Consider the following 18,739-nt stretch of genomic DNA (forward strand, 5'->3'; position numbering starts at 1 on the left):
ACACTGTCTTTGTTGATAAGACATTTACTTTAAGTTGTGTATCTTATAATTTTATTCAGTATAAACTTGAGGTCTCCTGAGTTTGCAAAAATGTCAGAATTTATTAATCCAACTTTTATATGAATTTTTCACTCACCTACATACATGTCAGTCATATTATGCAGTCAAACAGAGTGAACACAAATCATATAAATTCAAAATAATAAAGGAAAAAGTGCTTTATAACTTAATTGCAAATATTACCATCAAAATAAGGTACATATTATCAATTTTCCTACACAATTTTCCATGCTGCTTTTCTGATAAAGGTCATACCAGCAATAGATTAAGTTTATTAGACCAGACATCTGTAACCCCAGCAAACATCTTTTAGTTCTTACTGGGGAGTTTCCAGGTGCTACCAGGTCAGCTCAGATATAACATTCCTACAACATGTCTTGGGATTTTGTTCTGGGCCTCATCCCAGTGGATTGTGTCCGATATACTTCTCATGGGAGGTGGTCTAGGGCATTCTAGGACATTCTCACAGCTTACGAAAACCATTTCAGCTGCCTTCTGTTCATCTGCCTGTTTTGACAGTTCACAGTCATAAGTACAAGTGACCTGTGTCTAACTTTAATGTGAACACATCTGTTCTCCATAATATCACACACGTGCACATTGACACGTTTCTTGACAAATCGTCTTTGTCACCAATGTCTAGAGTAAGGCAAAAGGTTTGTCACCTGTACATGATTAGGCTAAGAAGGTGAAAAAAGCTAGATGGCTTGCTTTTGCTGTTTTCATAGCTATTACTCAAACTGATGCACCAAGAGATGTGAGAGGAGAAAGGAGCCAGCAATGGTGGGACCATGAATGTTGACACAGCTGTATATCTCCTTCATGTTTTTTTCCGTGCTGCTGGTGCTGGCTGATGACAATAGCGTATAGGCAAAAAACCACATGAATGCCAATCTGACTGTTCTCATTCATGTTGCATGTCCACAAATCAGACACATATCCAATCCGTTCATCTAATTTGAAAAGTTCAGATTTTCACAATCCTGATGCAGGTTAGGTGGATTGGCGATTCTAAATTGGCCCTGGTGTGTGCTTGGTGTGTTGGTGTGTTTGTGTGTGTCCTGCGGTGGGTTGGCACCCTGCCCGGGATTGGTTCCTGCCTTGTGCCCTGTGTTGGCTGGGATTGGCTCCAGCAGACCCCCGTGACCCTGTGTTCGGATTCAGCGGGTTGGAAAATGGATGGATGGATGAATACATCAGATTTGTATCACATTCAGGCAAAAAACTGGATTTGAGTCACTTCAGCCTTTTAATGTGAAAATACCTTTAGGGTTCTCCCTTCTTGTTGGGCATCTCACTTGTTTCAATCTGTGACCTTCTTTCAGTTACCATCCATAGCTCATACCTATAGGTCAGGATTGGATGTAGACTGACCAGAAAAGTGTCTGTGGTACTGTGACAACTATACTGGTTAATCTCATGATTACTTTCACTGTCATACAAGACAAAAACTTTTAGTTACTTAAACTCCTCTACTTTAGAAGTTCCTTACCCCTTACCTGTAAAGCGCATCACTCTTTTATGGTAGAAAACTGTAACCCCAAATTTGAAACTGCTCATTTTCATCCTAACCATTTCACATATGGCTGTGATTCACTCCAGTACATGTTGAATACCCATTAAAATTAATTCATGAGGATAACGTCATCTGCACAGGGCAAAAATGCAGCCCTGGTTTAGACGAATTTGCCACAAATAATGAAATTAGCAGACCAAGGCATCTAATAACATATCTATACATCATTGAGGTAAACAGGCCCTTCTACTGCCACAGGGTCAAAAATTTAGAAGGAATAAGGAAGTCAATAAATGCAAATTCATTATCATGTAACCTAATAACATAGCATCACTGAAGCAGACAGACCTCCCATAACCACAGGATCAAAGTTTTAGGAGGAATAAGGAAGCAAAAACATGCAAATTCATTATCAAGTACATTATGCTTTCTGTCTAATTTTCTAAAACTGTATTTGATAGAAACTGCATTATTCTTTAGTATGAACTGTTTTTCTAGTAAAAGATTATGGCAAACCAGAGCCTATTCAAGCATAACAGCAACTATAGGTAGAAAGAACAGAAGACTATTGCATAGCATACACATTCATACAGGTTCAATTTTAGAGTCATCATTCAGCCTAATAGTATGTCTGTACATAGTGAGAAGAAACCAATGTTTCTATATAAAACCAATATGATTAACCAAAACTATTAGTACATCCACAAGTTTAAGCAGCATGCTTCAAAGTGTCAGAATTCCTTGTGCAACCATGTTGTTCTTATACAATGTTTTATCAGTGTTCCTTTATGTTCAGACTTTTGTAACAATAACATTTGTAATGTCCTATCATGCAGGAACTAGCTCAATGTGGAATGTCAGTCCTTTCTAGGGAATACTCTGGCTTACACAAACACATTCATACCGGGGCAATCTTGAGTTTATCATTCCTGTACATTCCTTGTAATTCCTTGTGTGATGAGAGAACAAGTGAAGTTTAAATCTGGCCTGAGCTTCAATGAATATTCTTGAGCAGTGAAAACAACTCTGATGTCTAAGCAATGTGATGGTAAGGGTCACAGCATGTATTTGAAGACTGATGTTTTCAACACATTTGGCTTGTGTATGAAACTTTACTAACTTATTGTGCATATAGCACATACATAGTCCATATTTTACAAAACCTTCTGCAGGCCCAAGAATTTCAAATGCAAGTTTGTACATATTCAAACAATATTTTATATGTAAAAAATTCAAATTTCAGTTATTGGCAGACAGCTCTGCTACAAACATAGAGGCTCATTGCAGAAGGTTTCACTCAGAATTAATTTTTATGTTATACGTTAATGGAGCCTTCCCAGTTTTGTGGAAACTGCTGCAGTATTTAAAATTAATTTTCATAATTGTAAGATTTAAGTGAAATAAATAGAATCAAGAGTTTTTTTATTTGGCATAATCACTATAGGAATATAATTTAATCTTTAACTTAAGTCAGATAAAAGCAGGGTAATAAATTGCAATAAATAAATTGCAGAATTGAATATATAATATTTTAAACATCATAGTATTGTCTATTAGGGTAAATTGTAATGTGAGGTTCCTGGTAATTCCCTCTGTTACTCATTGGTATACATGCTACTGTAGCAACTAACCATTTTACTGTAAACCGAGATGACTGATTTCACTGTGCAGACTTCATTGTAATCAAATTATGTCTGAAATTTTTAACTGTCATTTTGACAACTTTTGCTAACATTACACAGAATTTATGCTTTCTCTAATAGTAAATGTAAATGTATAGGCAAGACATATATTGTAACATATATACAGCTTGACAGCTCTTTCAAAAAACAAGTATTCACACACAAAAAAAAATCTTGATCGACCCCACCTCATACTATACATAATTATCTGTATCAGCTCAAAAAAAAGAAATATATTGTATACTAAACACAAATCTATTCCTTTTTAGTCCATTGCAAATTATGTAAAATGTAAAGAAATTGCAGGCAGACACTAATGTTAGATATTAAAATATGTGGGGAAAAAACAGCAGTGTTTTCCAATAAAACAAAAAAGCTCACTGTCTATATGTTGGGTAAAAAGTATGCAGTTTTGGTCTTAGGACCCTTTCTAAAATTTTTCTCACTTGGGCAGCTAGCTTGTCACATCAAATTGAATTGTTCTTATGATTGTAAACCATATTTTTATTCTTAGACTTAGATAAATGGTTTCTGCAACAAGTATTTGCCAGTTATCTTACAGCCTATTCACCCCTGATTTTCCTCACATTTTTCCTCTGACTCTATAAATCTGACTTCTTCTACCCCTGGAAGATATATTTATGGGACTTGCTCCTTACAGGCTTGCATATGGTTTGGTCAATTTACAGGAAACCTTTGGGCAAGACACAGACACAGACAAAACATGTCTCTTTTTAGGTGCATCCACATATAATGCACAAAGCACCTATTGTGATAGCCCATGTCTGTCTGTCTGTAGAACTTGTATAGTGGTGTGCAGTTCATGATTTTACTTTTCATTTAATTTTTGTGCAACAACATTGTGTGCTGTGGGGGATGCTAGTTTGAAGGCAAAAGGTAGTAACACCAAATATTGATTTGATTTAGATTTTTCTTTTGTTTGCTCACTTTGCATTTTGTAAATAGATAACAATAAACAATCATTATTTATATTTCTGAAAGCATTCTTTGTTTACAGCATTTTTTCACACCTGCCTAAAACTTTTGCACAGTACATATATGTATATACATATATATATATACTGTATGTGTATATATATCATACTAGCAAAATACCCGCGCTTCGCAGCAGAGAAGTAGTGTGTTAAAGAGGTTATGCAAACATATATATACATATACATATCCACATATACACATATCTACATATACATATATATACATATATACGCATATCAACATATATATATATATATATATATATATATATATATATATATATATATATATATATATATATATATATATACACACATACATATACACACATACATACACACACACGAAAACATAGCTTTATCCCAGATTACACTCAAAATTTGGATACGCTATGTAGACGACACATTCGTCATATTAAGAAAGAACCAGCTGAATGAGTTCTACAATCATATTAACACAATATTCCCTGCAATCCAGTTCACAATGGAAAAAGAAATCAATCGACACATCAACTTCCTGGACATTTACATCAAAAGAAATTGTGACGCCACCCTGACCACAAGTGTTTACCGCAAACAATGCTACGCAGACAAGATTCTACACTTCTCCAGCAACCACCCGGTATCTCATAAACGGAGCTGCGTGAAAACCCTATTTAAACGAGTCCACACGCATTGTAATACCAAGGAAACAAAAATTAATGAGAGACGCTATCTCTTCCAACTTTTCACCTCGAACGGATACTCAAAAACATTCATTAATCGGAGTCTACACAGCAGACGCCAAAGGAATCAGCATACAATCGACTTAAATCAGAACCCCCACCCCACCTGGCATTCACTCCCATATCACCATAATGTGTCAGAAGGCACAGCACGCACCCTGACCAAGTGGGGCATCAGAATAGCACATAAACCCACGAACAATCTGCGCATGGTCCTGTTTAATGCTAAAAACAATAAATCGACAGCCGAAACACGAAACGCAGTTTATAGTATTCCATGCAATTCTTGCTCAGCTGTATACATAGGACAAACGTCAAAAAGAATTTCAACACGTGTACAGGAACATCGCAACGGCGTCAGAAGAAAGGACGCACTATCTTTGATATATGCACATACTAAATCGACAGGACACACATTCAACTGGGACAACGTAAAAGTAAAATTTAAGGCCAGCACTAAAAGTACCAGAGAGTTGGCCGAGTCTTGGCTATCAGATGAAAACGCCATCAACAGACACTTGGACATAAATCCAGCATATGCCAACTTAAGAAGGACATGTACACAATAATTAAACTATACAACCCCCCCCATGTCCCCCCCCCCCGATCATACTGACATAGTCACCTCTGGACAAAAAAGAGGTTTCAGTTATGACCATTACGCGTAGAATTTCGAAATGAAACCTGCCTAACTTTTGTAAGTAAGCTGTTAGGAATGAGCCTGCCAAATTTCAGCCTTCCACCTACACGGGAAGTTGGAGAATTAGTGATGAGTGAGTCAGTCAGTCAGTGAGTGAGTGAGTGAGTCAGTGAGGGCCTTGCCTTTTATTAGTATAGACTAGCAAAATACCCGCGCTTCGCAGCGGAGAAGTAGTGTGTTAAAGAGGTTATGTAAACATATATATATACATAAACATATATACATATATATACATATCTACATATACACATATCTACATATACATATACAGTAATCCCTCGCTATAACGCGCTTCGCCTTTCGCGGCTTCACTCCATCGCGGATTTTATATGTAAGCATATTTAAATATATATCGCAGATTTTTTGCTGGTTCGCGGATTTCTCCGGACAATGGGTCTTTTAATTTCTGGTACATGCTTCCTCAGTTGGTTTGCCCAGTTGATTTCATTCAAGGGACGCTACTGGCAGATGGCTGAGAAGCTACCCAACTTACTTTTCTCTCTCTCTCTCTTGCGCTGACTTTCTCTGATCCTGACATAGGGGGATTGAGCAGGGGGGCTGTTCGCACACCTAGACTATACGGACGTTCGTCTAAAAATGCTGAAAGATTATCTTCACGTTGCTACCTTCTGTGCAGCTGCTTCCTGAAGCGACATGCTGCACGGTGCTTCGCATACTTAAAAGCTCGAAGGGCACGTATTGATTTTTGATTGAAAAACAAACTCTGTCTCTCTCTCTCTCTCTCTTTCTCTGCTCCTGACGGAGGGGGTGTGAGCTGCCACTTTCAACAGCTTTGTGCCACGGTGCTTCACATACTTAAAAGCCAAACAGCCCTATTGATTTGTTTGCTTTCCTATCTCTTTCTGACAGGCTTTGCTCCTGACGCGCACTCCTTTGAAGAGGAAGATATGTTTGCCTTCTTTTAATTGTGAGACGGAACTGTCATCTCTGTCTTGTCATGGAGCACAGTTTAAACTTTTGAAAAAGAGACAAATGTTTGTTTGCAGTGTTTGAATAACGTTCCTGTCTCTCTACAACCTCCTGTGTTTCTGCGCAAATCTGTGACCCAAGCATGACAATATAAAAATAACCATATAAACATATGGTTTCTACTTCGCGGATTTTCTTATTTCGCGGGTGGCTGTGGAACGCAACCCCCGCGATGGAGGAGGGATTACTGTATATATATATATATATATATATATATATATATATATATATATATACACATCCACATATACATATATATATACATGTACAAATTTACATATCTACATATATATATATATACATATAAATATAGACATACATATATACATACATACATACATACATTCACATATATATATATATATATATATATATATATATATATATATATATACTGTAGGCGGCACGGTGGCGCAGTGGGTAGCGCTGCTGCCTCGCAGTTGGGAGATCTGGGGACCTGGGTTCGATTCCCAGGTCCTCCCTGCGTGGAGTTTGCATGTTCTCCCCGTGTCTGCGTGGGTTTCCTCCGGGCGCTCCGGTTTCCTCCCACAGTCCAAAGACATGCAGGTTAGGTGGATTGGCGATTCTAAATTGGCCCTAGTGTGTGCTTGGTGTGTGGGTGTGTTTGTGTGTGTCCTGCGGTGGGTTGGCACCCTGCCCAGGATTGAGGCGTAATACGTGATGACGCAATACGTGACTCCGCCTCCTCCATTAGAGTATATGGACAAAAAACAGGTTCCAGTTATGACCATTACGCGTAGAATTTCGAAATGAAACCTGCCTAACTTTTGTAAGTAAGCTGTAAGGAATGAGCCTGCCAAATTTCAGCCTTCTACCTACACGGGAAGTTGGAGAATTAGTGATGAGTGAGTCAGTCAAACAGGTTCCAGTTATGACCATTATGCGTAGAATTTCGAAATGAAACCTGCCTAACTTTTGTAAGTAAGCTGTAAGGAACGAGCCTGCCAAATTTCAGCCTTCTACCTACACGGGAAGTTGGAGAATTAGTGATGAGTCAGTCAGTCAGTCAGTCAGTGAGTCAGTGAGGGCTTTGCCTTTTATTAGTATAGATATATGTGTATATAGATATATATATATAGATATATATATATATATATATATATATATATATATATATATATACTATATATATTCATGGCATTCGTAGTCTGAATCACAGTCTGATTGTATGGGTGGTTATCTACCAGGTAACGCTTGTGGTTGGACTGCAAGCCGGCAAACATCCACCACGGTGCCCTCTTTCAGTTGCGAGAAGCAGAATGAAGGAGAGAAATTCTGGGAATGAAGATTGTTTCAGAATTTTGGATAGCGATCAGTTTGCACTCAATAATATTTGTATGTATTAGGGTAACGATGAGTCTTGCTCTGATGCAAAGACCTTTTGATGGCATAATATTTCGGAGGAGCATAACTACAGCTCCCACCTTCAGATGAAGGATATGGGGAGGCATGCCAGTTGGTGTGAGGGTGTGTAAAAACTCCTGTGTGTACATTAGTTGATCATTAGGATCGTCACTGACTACTGTATCTACACTCTTGAAGGTCACTTTTTCACCCTGTATAATATCAAGAACTTTGTTGTTAATATGTAGAGAATCGTCGTTTGTGACGTTCAGTATTGGTCTTGTAGCAAGTTCTTGGGGAGACACAGTCCAGAAATTAATATCACTGTAAAGTTGAGCAACTGGGTCTTGTTGTTGTGGTAAACATTGAGATGGTAGTTCTGCCGTTTCTCTAGTTTTACCTTCCTGAACTTGAAGAAGCCATTGAACAAATTGAGTTTCACTTTCGAGAGCTCTCAAATTTTTTGTGAGTTTTAGGACTTTCATTTCGTTCCACAGCCTCTGTTTGTTGATGGAAGAGGCAACGGTGAAAGCTCGAGAACCGCGGAAGATAACAGGCAGTATTTGGCGGAAATTAACGATACTGTCATTCATTTTATAACAAAGGCTTAGGAAACAATCATCGCAGTATAACGAAAATAGGAAGGAGCGAAATGAATAGCAAGGAGCAACACCAATGCCAATGGTTTACAGAGTACCTTCCTGTAGCAGGCTACGGAAAAGACTCCCAGGTGCACACATGGCTGAAGTGAAAGATCACGTGGTCAGGCTAGATATAGGGCGATGATATGACACCAATGTGGTCATGAGAGAGGATTGTGGAACGCGGTAGTCCAAAGGAGGAATAGGAATCGAGAAAAGCGGCGTGGGGGTGTATGGGAAGCCTCAGGCAGCGTGGAGAAGGGTTTGGAAGAGCAGGAATAGGAATCGAGAAATGCCATGTCGGTTGCATGTGGGCGGGACCGGTTTTGAAGAGGAGCCGCAGGCAGCGTGGGGAAGGGTTTGGAAGATGACAAATAGCAATCGAGAAATGCCGTGTCGGCTGCGTGTGTGCGGGACCTCTTTTGAATAGGAAGCAGGACGAACCAGAAGAGAAATATATATGAGATATATGCACACTGTTTGTTATGTTACAATATTTGTTCCTATGACTAGTTGTTTAGTAACCTTATGACCAGTAAATAGAAACTGTTCTTAAATATACTAGTACAAGTGCCAATGGTCTGGTACTGGCTGACAGAAGGTAAGAGTGAGAAAAAAAATGCCTGTGAAGGATGGCAGATGTCTTTATCTTGTTTGTGTTGCATGATGTACAATAAAATTGTAATCTAGTCACTTCCTTGACCAAAAACCTATTTCAATTGTTTAAACTTCTTTTACAACATATGAAAAAAACCTGTATTGAAGCACATCATAGTGGTGGCGTAAATGCAGGCATATAAATGTGTGTATCATATTTATTTATTTGGTATACTTTATTAATCCCTAAGGAAGGTCAGAGCGCAGATTCAGCCATTGTACAGCACCCATGGAGCAATTATCACATTAAAGGCCTTGTCCAAGGGCCCCTGACAGAGTAGGATCACTTCCAGCAGTAACAGGATTTGAATTGGCAACCTTCCAGATACCACCGCAGATCCTTAGCCTTAGAGACACCATACCACATATTAAAGTGGCCTAAATCTGATCTAAAAATTTTCCAATTTAATTTGGTTTTTTGCTTTTCAGATTTCTTTAAAAAGAGTGTATCTGTGTCACATGAGTGCAAAAATCGGAATGTACCTCCAGTATGAACGTAGTGTTAGTAAACAGGTTCTGATTCTGGTGAATTGAAGCAGGCTGTTTGAACAAAGCTCTGGTGAATATATTCTAAATGGTATAATGCTAATAAACTGCTTTTGTTTAATAACGGTGTGAACACAAAACTAAAACTGCATAATACTCACAAATTGCACATTACAGGTGAAAACTGTCTGATTCTGATGAATGCAACATTTACATTTAATACTTTACAGCGCGGGTGGCACAGTAGCGCAGTGGTAGCACTGCTTACTCGCAATTATTTCATGACCCCTTCTTCAAGCAAGTTGTAGTTCTCATTATATCAGTAAGACATTTGTGCAAGAAATGCAGTCTGTGTTTCTATATAAAGTATTTAGCCTATATTTTCCATTTGTTCATCCATGCATGTCCTGTTAATTGTCAAAAAAACTCAGCAACTAAATAAATATAAATATGAACACAATCAGTTTTTGTAAACATATCTAGATTTGAATTTGTTTTGTAGTGAATTATTAGCAAGCAACTAAACAGACATAAGTAGGTTATATTACTATTGCAGGGACTCTAAAAATGTACAGATTCAGCTAACTCGGAGCCTAGTGAAGCATTGGTTGGTAGAGTTCTTTTGTATTTGAAGCTCACATAAAACAATAACACCAAAATTATTGATAACTTTTACAGTCTAATAGGCCAATACCTGTAAAGTAAAATCTGTATAGCTTTAATTGATCACAGGTCTGATATTAAGTCTACTTTCACATGAGAAACATCAGATATGTACATGGGTGTCTACTTTTTTGATTAAGACAACAGACAATGGGTGTAGGTTGGCATTATATTTTTCACACAAACAGGCAGATAGCAGAAGGTTCTGAAGTGAAGAGTTGTTTTATTATTAAACATCCATCCATTATCCAACCTGTTATACCCTAACTACAGGGTCATGGGGGTCTGCTGGAGCCAATCCCAGCCAACACAGGGCGCAAGGAAGGAAACAAACCCCGGGCAGGGTGCCAGCCCACCGCAGGGCACATACACACACACCAAGCACACACTAGGGACAATTTAGGATCACCAGTGCACCTAACCTGCATGTCTTTGGACCATGGGAGGAAACCAGAGCACCCGGAGGAAACCCACGCAGACACAGGGAGAACATGCAAACTCCCCGCATTTATTATTAAACATGTTGCATAAAGTTTGAACTCTTCCCAGACTCACTTGTTAGAAAGAATATAGTCTTCAGAAGGCAAAAGAAAGTTATACTAAAGCAGATTTTAAATCTAACAACATTTTTGTGTGCATGTAGAAGGGTTTTGTTACTCAAATAATAGGGACTAGCCAACCTGCGGCGTAGCATACACCGCATAATTATTTATTGATGTGTGAACACTTCCTGAAAGACACAGTTGTCCAAATGGGGTGGGTTTGAGGATACGACTGTAAGTGAATGAAAAGATGGAACTCTGGAGAGAGCAACATACAATTATCCGTGACTGAAAACTGGCTCTGACTTGCGTCTTGCCTGCCATGGTCGGCTGCCTTAGTGAATTATATATATATATATATATATAGATAGAAGATTATACCATAGAATGCACAGCGTAATAGTAAACTAAATGTAAAAACATTGAATAACACTGAGAAAACCTTGAACAACAGAGAAAACTTAACACTGCAAGAGAACCGCTCGCTAAAAACACTTTTTTAATGAGTTTTAAGCACAGGGAAACAAATGAACACTTGAAAAATCCGTAATTTAATTAATAAACCATCAAGAAAAGTAACAAGAAAAGTAACATTGCAACAATGCACGCTACGAACCGATCGCTGTAAACAGAAGTGAAAACAAAATCAAGTCCGGTGCATTCTTTAACTGCCTTCTCTGCCTTATGCGTCCAGCCCCCTCTCTTTCGCGTGTGTGTCTCTCTCTCGCGCGTCTGTGTGTGTGTGTGTGTGTCTCTCTCTCGTGCACCTGTGTGTGTGTGTGTCTCTCTCGCGCGCCTGTGTGTGTGTGTGTCTCTCGCGCACCTGTGTGTGTTGCTCTCTCTCTCTCCCTCTCTCTCTCTCTCTCTGGCTCACTCGCTCGCTGCACAGGGAATGCACAGGGAGAGACTGAACAAATGCAGAAATCATCGGCATGGTCGGCTACCTTAGTGAATTATATATATAGATGGGCAGCAAGAACTGTTGTGGAGCAGTTCAAGTTGCAAAACATTCTCGAACCCTCATATTTCATTCTGAGTCACACTAGACCAGGGCTTATCTTGGCAGCATGAGGTGCAAGGTAGGAATCAGCCCTGAATGGGACAGCAGTCAATCAGATAAAACTACATTTTTATTCTTACTGTATGGGGTCTGTATTTATTTTTGCAGTTTATCTGAATGAAAATTGTATTTTTGTTTTAGCTGGATGTTGTAAAAAATATTTTTTCTATGGTAAATGAACACCTAATCAGCAGTTTCCATGTCAGTATCAATTTATTTAGTTATTTGCTTAAAAAGCATAAAGGTCACACACAAAATGTAATTAATAATGTCTTTTTGTTATATAATACTACTGCTCACATTTCAAGAACTTGATTTGTTTTCCTCCAGTAGCTGTTGCTGTAGGCAAGGAAGGCAGGCTATTCTTGAATTAGATGCCTAGTATTGTGAATCATAACACATATCACACTCAACTAAAGTGACTACACAAATTGATGTCACAGTATCCATACCATTACCTTTATTGGTAATAACTGACATTTTACTGTATCATTATACTGTACTTTGTCATTTGTCCTAACCCTGCCAGCTCACAAGCTCAAAAATGGTGTAGACCTCAAAACACAAAAGCCAGACCTGCACTTCACGCAGACTTGAGCCCAAAAGAATATGCCTTACAATCTCAAGTAACCAGCCCCAAACTCATAAGCCAAACTTACAAGGGATTTTAGCAAACAAAAAAGATCCACAAAAGGGGAGAAGAAAAATTGTGAAAAAAAACCTCTGACTCAAAAACAATAAGAAAGTTCCTTTAATATTTAAATATTGCATTTTAAGAATTCAAAAAAATAGCAGTAATAGAAGTGAGAAAATCTAATAACACAAACCAGAAACAGTACCTAACAACACAAACAGGGTCAATAACAGAGATTCCAAATCCAAATTAAAAGAGCACAAACCAAAAGATAGAAACAATCGCAATACCAAAACAGCTATGTTTTCAGCTGCTTCTTCTTAGTACTGCTGTATGTGTGGTCCTTCACCTGTAGTATTAAGTTGTACTGCCCCAGGTTACATATAAAGGGGACAGGGCAGAAACCAAAGGCAAATATATAAATACAATACTAACACAATATTCAATAAATCAAATGTAGACAATGTGAAAACAAAACTATAATCAGTAATACAACATATGAAATAATAACTAAGAAGCAATGAAAATATCAAGCAAAAATAAATCACAAGCTGCTTTCTGGTTAGACAGTCTCGAATGAGTGGCAGAGTTATCATATGTGAAACTGTCGTCTGCTTCTGGCCTTCACATGACAATATTATCCAAGTCAGAAGGACTGGTGAATAATGTAGATTTTACTCATATTTACTATGCTCATATTAATGTTGTATAGTTTTAGTATGTATGCTACCTATGCCATTTTATGAATTATGTACATATACTGTACTTTCTGAGATCATGTATTACTGAGAATTCAGCTGCCACCATGTAACTAAATTAAACTATACCAATTGCGAATTTGCAAAATAAGGATGCCATTCAGTTCTCCCCAACATGTCTTTCCAATGCTGGTTTTTTTTCCTTTTTCACACCCATTGCCCAGTGTTATGCTAGCAATATTATGATATGTGCATTTTGAACATTTTTCTTATTTTTTTTCTTTGTCTTCCAAAGAGAAATTTTAATAATTCTGAGTTTTTTATTGAGCAAAATAAATTTCTTTTATGTATTTTGCTTTTTAACATTGTTTTAAGGTTGCTGGAAATTTGTTGTTTCTCGTGGGAATTTCCATTTTGTACAATGTTCATTTACTGTTGCTAAGCCATTGTAACTAATAGACAACCAGAGGTGTATGATGCGTTATGTCACATATGAGATGATATAAAGGTCAGCACAATTCCTGGTTGTCTGAGATTGTGGATGTAATATTTTCAAAGTTAGATTTACAGAATAAAAAGTTCTTACTACTGACTATTTCAAAATAAAATCTAGCTTATTCTCATCCTGACAGAACAATCAATGATTATTCAGTTGCAGAAGCAGAGCTTCCAGTATCCAAGAGGCAAATCTTGACTGTACCACTGGTTAGTAGTCACAGTGAGAGGTTTAAATATTTGCTCAAGATTCCCATTCTCACTGCCCATAAGTTAATTGGCTATATGCAAAGAAAGTGACATTGAGTGGTAATCCCCTTTTGAGTGGTTAATTGTTTCTTTTTCTTTCTGTCCATTAGGCAACTGGGCATAAAGATGGGACATCTCTGTCCAATGAAAATGTGCAGCTTCCTTCAAGTGAAAGTCTTCCTTGGCCTGGTCCACGTACTGTGGTCCTACATAAGAATTCTCAGGGATTTGGATTCACACTACGTCACTTCATAGTATACCCACCGGAATCTGCTGTGCATGCCTCCTTCAGGGTGAGTTTCTGGTTACCAGTAAATTTAATATCAAACACAGTATGAAACCTATATAAAAAGCATGGACATATATACAGTGGTGTGAAAAACTATTTGCCCCCTTCCTGATTTCTTATTCTTTTGCATGTTTGTCACACAAAATGTTTCTGATCATCAAACACATTTAACCATTAGTCAAATATAACACAAGTAAACACAAAATGCAGTTTTTAAATGATGGTGTTTATTATTTAGGGAGAAAAAAAATCCAAACCTACATGGCCCTGTGTGAAAAAGTAATTGCCCCCTTGTTAAAAACTAACCTAACTGTGGTGTATCACACCTGAGTTCAATTTCCGTAGCCACCCCCAGGCCTGACTACTGCCACACCTGTTTCAATCAAGAAATCACTTAAATAGGAGCTGCCTGACACAGAGAAGTAGACCAAAAGCACCTCAAAAGCTAGACATCATGCCAAGATCCAAAGAAATTCAGGAACAAATGAGAACAGAAGTAATTGAGATCTATCAGTCTGGTAAAGGTTATAAAGCCATTTCTAAAGCTTTGGGACTCCAGCGAACCACAGTGAGAGCCATTATCCACAAATGGCAAAAACATGGAACAGTGGTGAACCTTCCCAGGAGTGGCCGGCCGACCAAAATTACCCCAAGAGCGCAGAGACGACTCATCCGAGAGGTCACAAAAGACCCCAGGACAACGTCTAAAGAACTGCAGGTCTCACTTGCCTCAATTAAGGTCAGTGTTCACGACTCCACCATAAGAAAGAGACTGGGCAAAAACGGCCTGCATGGCAGATTTCCAAGACGCAAACCACTGTTAAGCAAAAAGAACATTAGGGCTCGTCTCAATTTTGCTAAGAAACATCTCAATGATTGCCAAGACTTTTGGAAAAATACCTTGTGGACTGATGAATCAAAAGTTGAACTTTTTGGAAGGCAAATGTCCCGTTACATCTGGCGTAAAAGGAACACAGCATTTCAGAAAAAGAACATCATACCAACAGTAAAATATGGTGGTGGTAGTGTGATGGTCTGGGGTTGTTTTGCTGCTTCAGGACCTGGAAGGCTTGCTGTGATAGATGGAACCATGAATTCTACTGTCTACCAAAAAATCCTGAAGGAGAATGTCCGGCCATCTGTTCGTCAACTCAAGCTGAAGCGATCTTGGGTGCTGCAACAGGACAATGACCCAAAACACACCAGCAAATCCACCTCTGAATGGCTGAAGAAAAACAAAATGAAGACTTTGGAGTGGCCTAGTCAAAGTCCTGACCTGAATCCAATTGAGATGCTATGGCATGACCTTAAAAAGGCGGTTCATGCTAGAAAACCCTCAGATAAAGCTGAATTACAACAATTTTGCAAAGATGAGTGGGCCAAAATTCCTCCAGAGCGCTGTAAAAGACTCATTGCAAGTTATCGCAAACGCTTGATTGCAGTTATTGCTGCTAAGGGTGGCCCAACCAGTTATTAGGTTCAGGGGGCAATTACTTTTTCACACAGGGCCATGTAGGTTTGGATTTTTTTTTCTCCCTAAATAATAAAAACCACCATTTACAAACTGCATTTTGTGTTTACTTGTGTTATATTTGACTAATGGTTAAATGTGTTTGATGATCAGAAACATTTTGTGTGACAAACATGCAAAAGAATAAGAAATCAGGAAGGGGGCAAATAGTTTTTCACACCACTGTATTCTGCATTGCTAAAGGGGAACAGTCATGTTTTTCTGTCTTTTAATGGTAAAATGTACTCTTTCATGTGGACACTGAAAAAGTCATGGAGTGAAATGATGTAGCCCTTTTCATATAAATTGACATAAAAAAGTGGATTAGTGACATTATTGGTCTAGTACGGAAAATGTGGAAGGACTCAAAATCCTAAAAATGATTGTTTTGATGCGGTTATTTTTCAAAGCTACCACATGAAAGAGTAGAAAAACATGATTGTTCCCCTTTAAGTGTAGTCTAATAGTGGAAAGCACCCATATAGGGATTCTGTACATCGGGAATGGTGCCAATTATATAAAATACACAAGAGGAGCAAACAGATATATAAACATATAGAAAAAAAGGAAAATAGGTGATGTGCCTTCCTACTTTCCTATCTAGACAGTACCACAAAGCATTCCCTTTATTAGCTCCCATCCATGACTCTCTCTCTCAGCTTGTTTTGATCTTAGCCTCTTCCTCCTACTGGTGATTCTCGAACCCTATTCTGTCTTATTGTCTGTAGACTCAGTTGGTTTTCTGGGTCAATGCTGCTTTAAACCTAGCCCCAGGGCCACTTTGAGACACTTTCCTTTGGCTACAGGGATGCCAGACAAGGTCTCCCTATAGGTATTTCTGATATTGTAGCACCCTTGGGCCATCTGTAACCTAAAAAAGGGACATCTCTTAGGTAGTGTCTGAAATGCCTGGCTTTAAACTGCAGCAGGTTCCAGTATTTTCCATATTAAACCAGTTTTTTTTCTTCTGTCGTCTTTGACAGATTGAGTTACAAGTTAATGCAGGTGACAGTTTTGTTGTCTTCTATAGCATGTAAGATGTCCAGAGATTTTAACAAAATGCGTTCTATCTATCTTCTCTCTGTAATGCTTATTCTCAGAGTAGCTTTTTGAAAAGGATGCCTGCCACAACATGTAAGATATACCTGTCATATGCAGGTGTTGTGAAATACAGCTGTGTGTCTTTCCTGCGTGCCATTAGGATCATTTGTTTTGTCCTTTTTGCAACAAATTCTTTTCCTCATCTCAGTCACTTCAACATATTTATAAACGGGTTTCTCGTGTCTCAAGTAGAGACTTGCTGTTCCCTCAGAGGGCATTAATATATCGGTTTCACAGAATATATTTGTAAGTTAGCTAATTTTATGGCAACTTTCCTAATAAATAGTGGACTTTGTTTTTGTTGAGATACTATAAAAATGTATTTGATCATTTCTGCAGATAATACAAAATATATTTGTTACCTGAGATTAAGCCAATATGAAGTGTTTTATTGAATGATGACTGGAAAAGGCAAATAATTTGAATTGGCATTAGTAAAGAATTGTTTTTTGCCTGCAAAGGAAACATATTACTCATTACTTACTACTATACATGTCTATTTTACAGCTACAAAGAGCTTTAGTTCCTAAGGAACAGGCTATTTTGAAAAGCATGTGGAAACTAGTACAAGTTGAGTATCCCTTATCTGAAATTCCAAAATCAGAAATGCGCCAAAATCTGAAACATTTTGAGCACCAATATCAAGCCACAAGTGAAACATTCCACACCACGGCTGTCTTTTGTAAAGCTTGACTTGGATTCAACCTTTAAAATATGCAGATGCAAAACGTGAATGCAAATAACATGTGCAAATTCAAAACAGATTTCTGTCTCATGAAACTTAGAGTGTCATGGAGCAATGACACACGATTGATGATCATTCATTGGTTGGTGGGTCCTGCGAAGCATGAAGTATGTTCACACGATCAACAATTGAATTGGGAGACCCTACCCTATGAAGCATCGAGCAGCACTAAGCAAAACTCAATCAATAAGCTTTGTCACCTGTGAAGCCACATGATACCACTCACAGTGCAGTTCAACAGTGCTGCATGCCACCATTAAAATTGCAGATGGCTTGTACGTTAATGGAATGTCATTCTTATGGTTAACTCGCTGAGAAATGACAGCAGGTAGCTGATATAAACTGACAAAAAAACAAAAAATGTCTTCAGTGCAAATTGGCCCTAAAAGGGAAGTAAAACAGAGTCTGTACATCATATTAATCACTTTTGAGGTTTAATATGTTTGTCACAGCAATGTACATTACTGTACAATGATGGCTTGGTGATATGAATTATCAGTGCTGGAGTTCCTAATGGAAATGCCAATGCTGTACTCTTTATTTAATTCTCAATTATGCGTTTCTCAGTGAGGGTCACAGTGGCATGCTCAAGCAATTATGTCTCTCAACTGGTCTGAGAGCACCTAGAGATTTAAAGAAGTACCTGGAGTCTGTTTCTAAGGCCTTTGTGGTGTGGTTTGCATGGTTTACTGTAGCGTGTTACCACTTTTGACATTTTGAAGAGATCATGAGCTAGTAAATGAATGTTTGGTATTGTTGTAAAGTGTTTGTGATGGTAATAATATTTAATTAAACAATAGCTGATTGTTTACATAGGGATGCAGTGCCAATCACACATTACTGTAGAGTAGATCACCTCTTCTCTGTACCGCCACTAGCCTATTTCAGACTCCCTATGAATTAGTTTGCTGATAATGCCATCATGTCAGAAGGGTG

At 38.1% G+C, this 18,739-nt stretch overlaps 1 protein-coding gene across 1 annotated transcript in view; it reads left to right on the forward strand.

Moving 5' to 3' along the window:
• The window catches only part of LOC114665211 (rho GTPase-activating protein 23-like), a 139,425-nt gene that overhangs the window by 47,606 nt on the left and 73,080 nt on the right, over nucleotides 1–18,739 (forward strand). The window contains 1 exon segment of the mRNA XM_028819643.2: nucleotides 14,269–14,451. Within this exon segment, the coding sequence (XP_028675476.1) occupies nucleotides 14,269–14,451 (183 nt within the window).

This window comes from Erpetoichthys calabaricus, chromosome 14, assembly GCF_900747795.2.
Source record: "Erpetoichthys calabaricus chromosome 14, fErpCal1.3, whole genome shotgun sequence".
In the NCBI taxonomy this organism is placed as follows: Eukaryota; Metazoa; Chordata; class Cladistia; order Polypteriformes; family Polypteridae; genus Erpetoichthys; species Erpetoichthys calabaricus.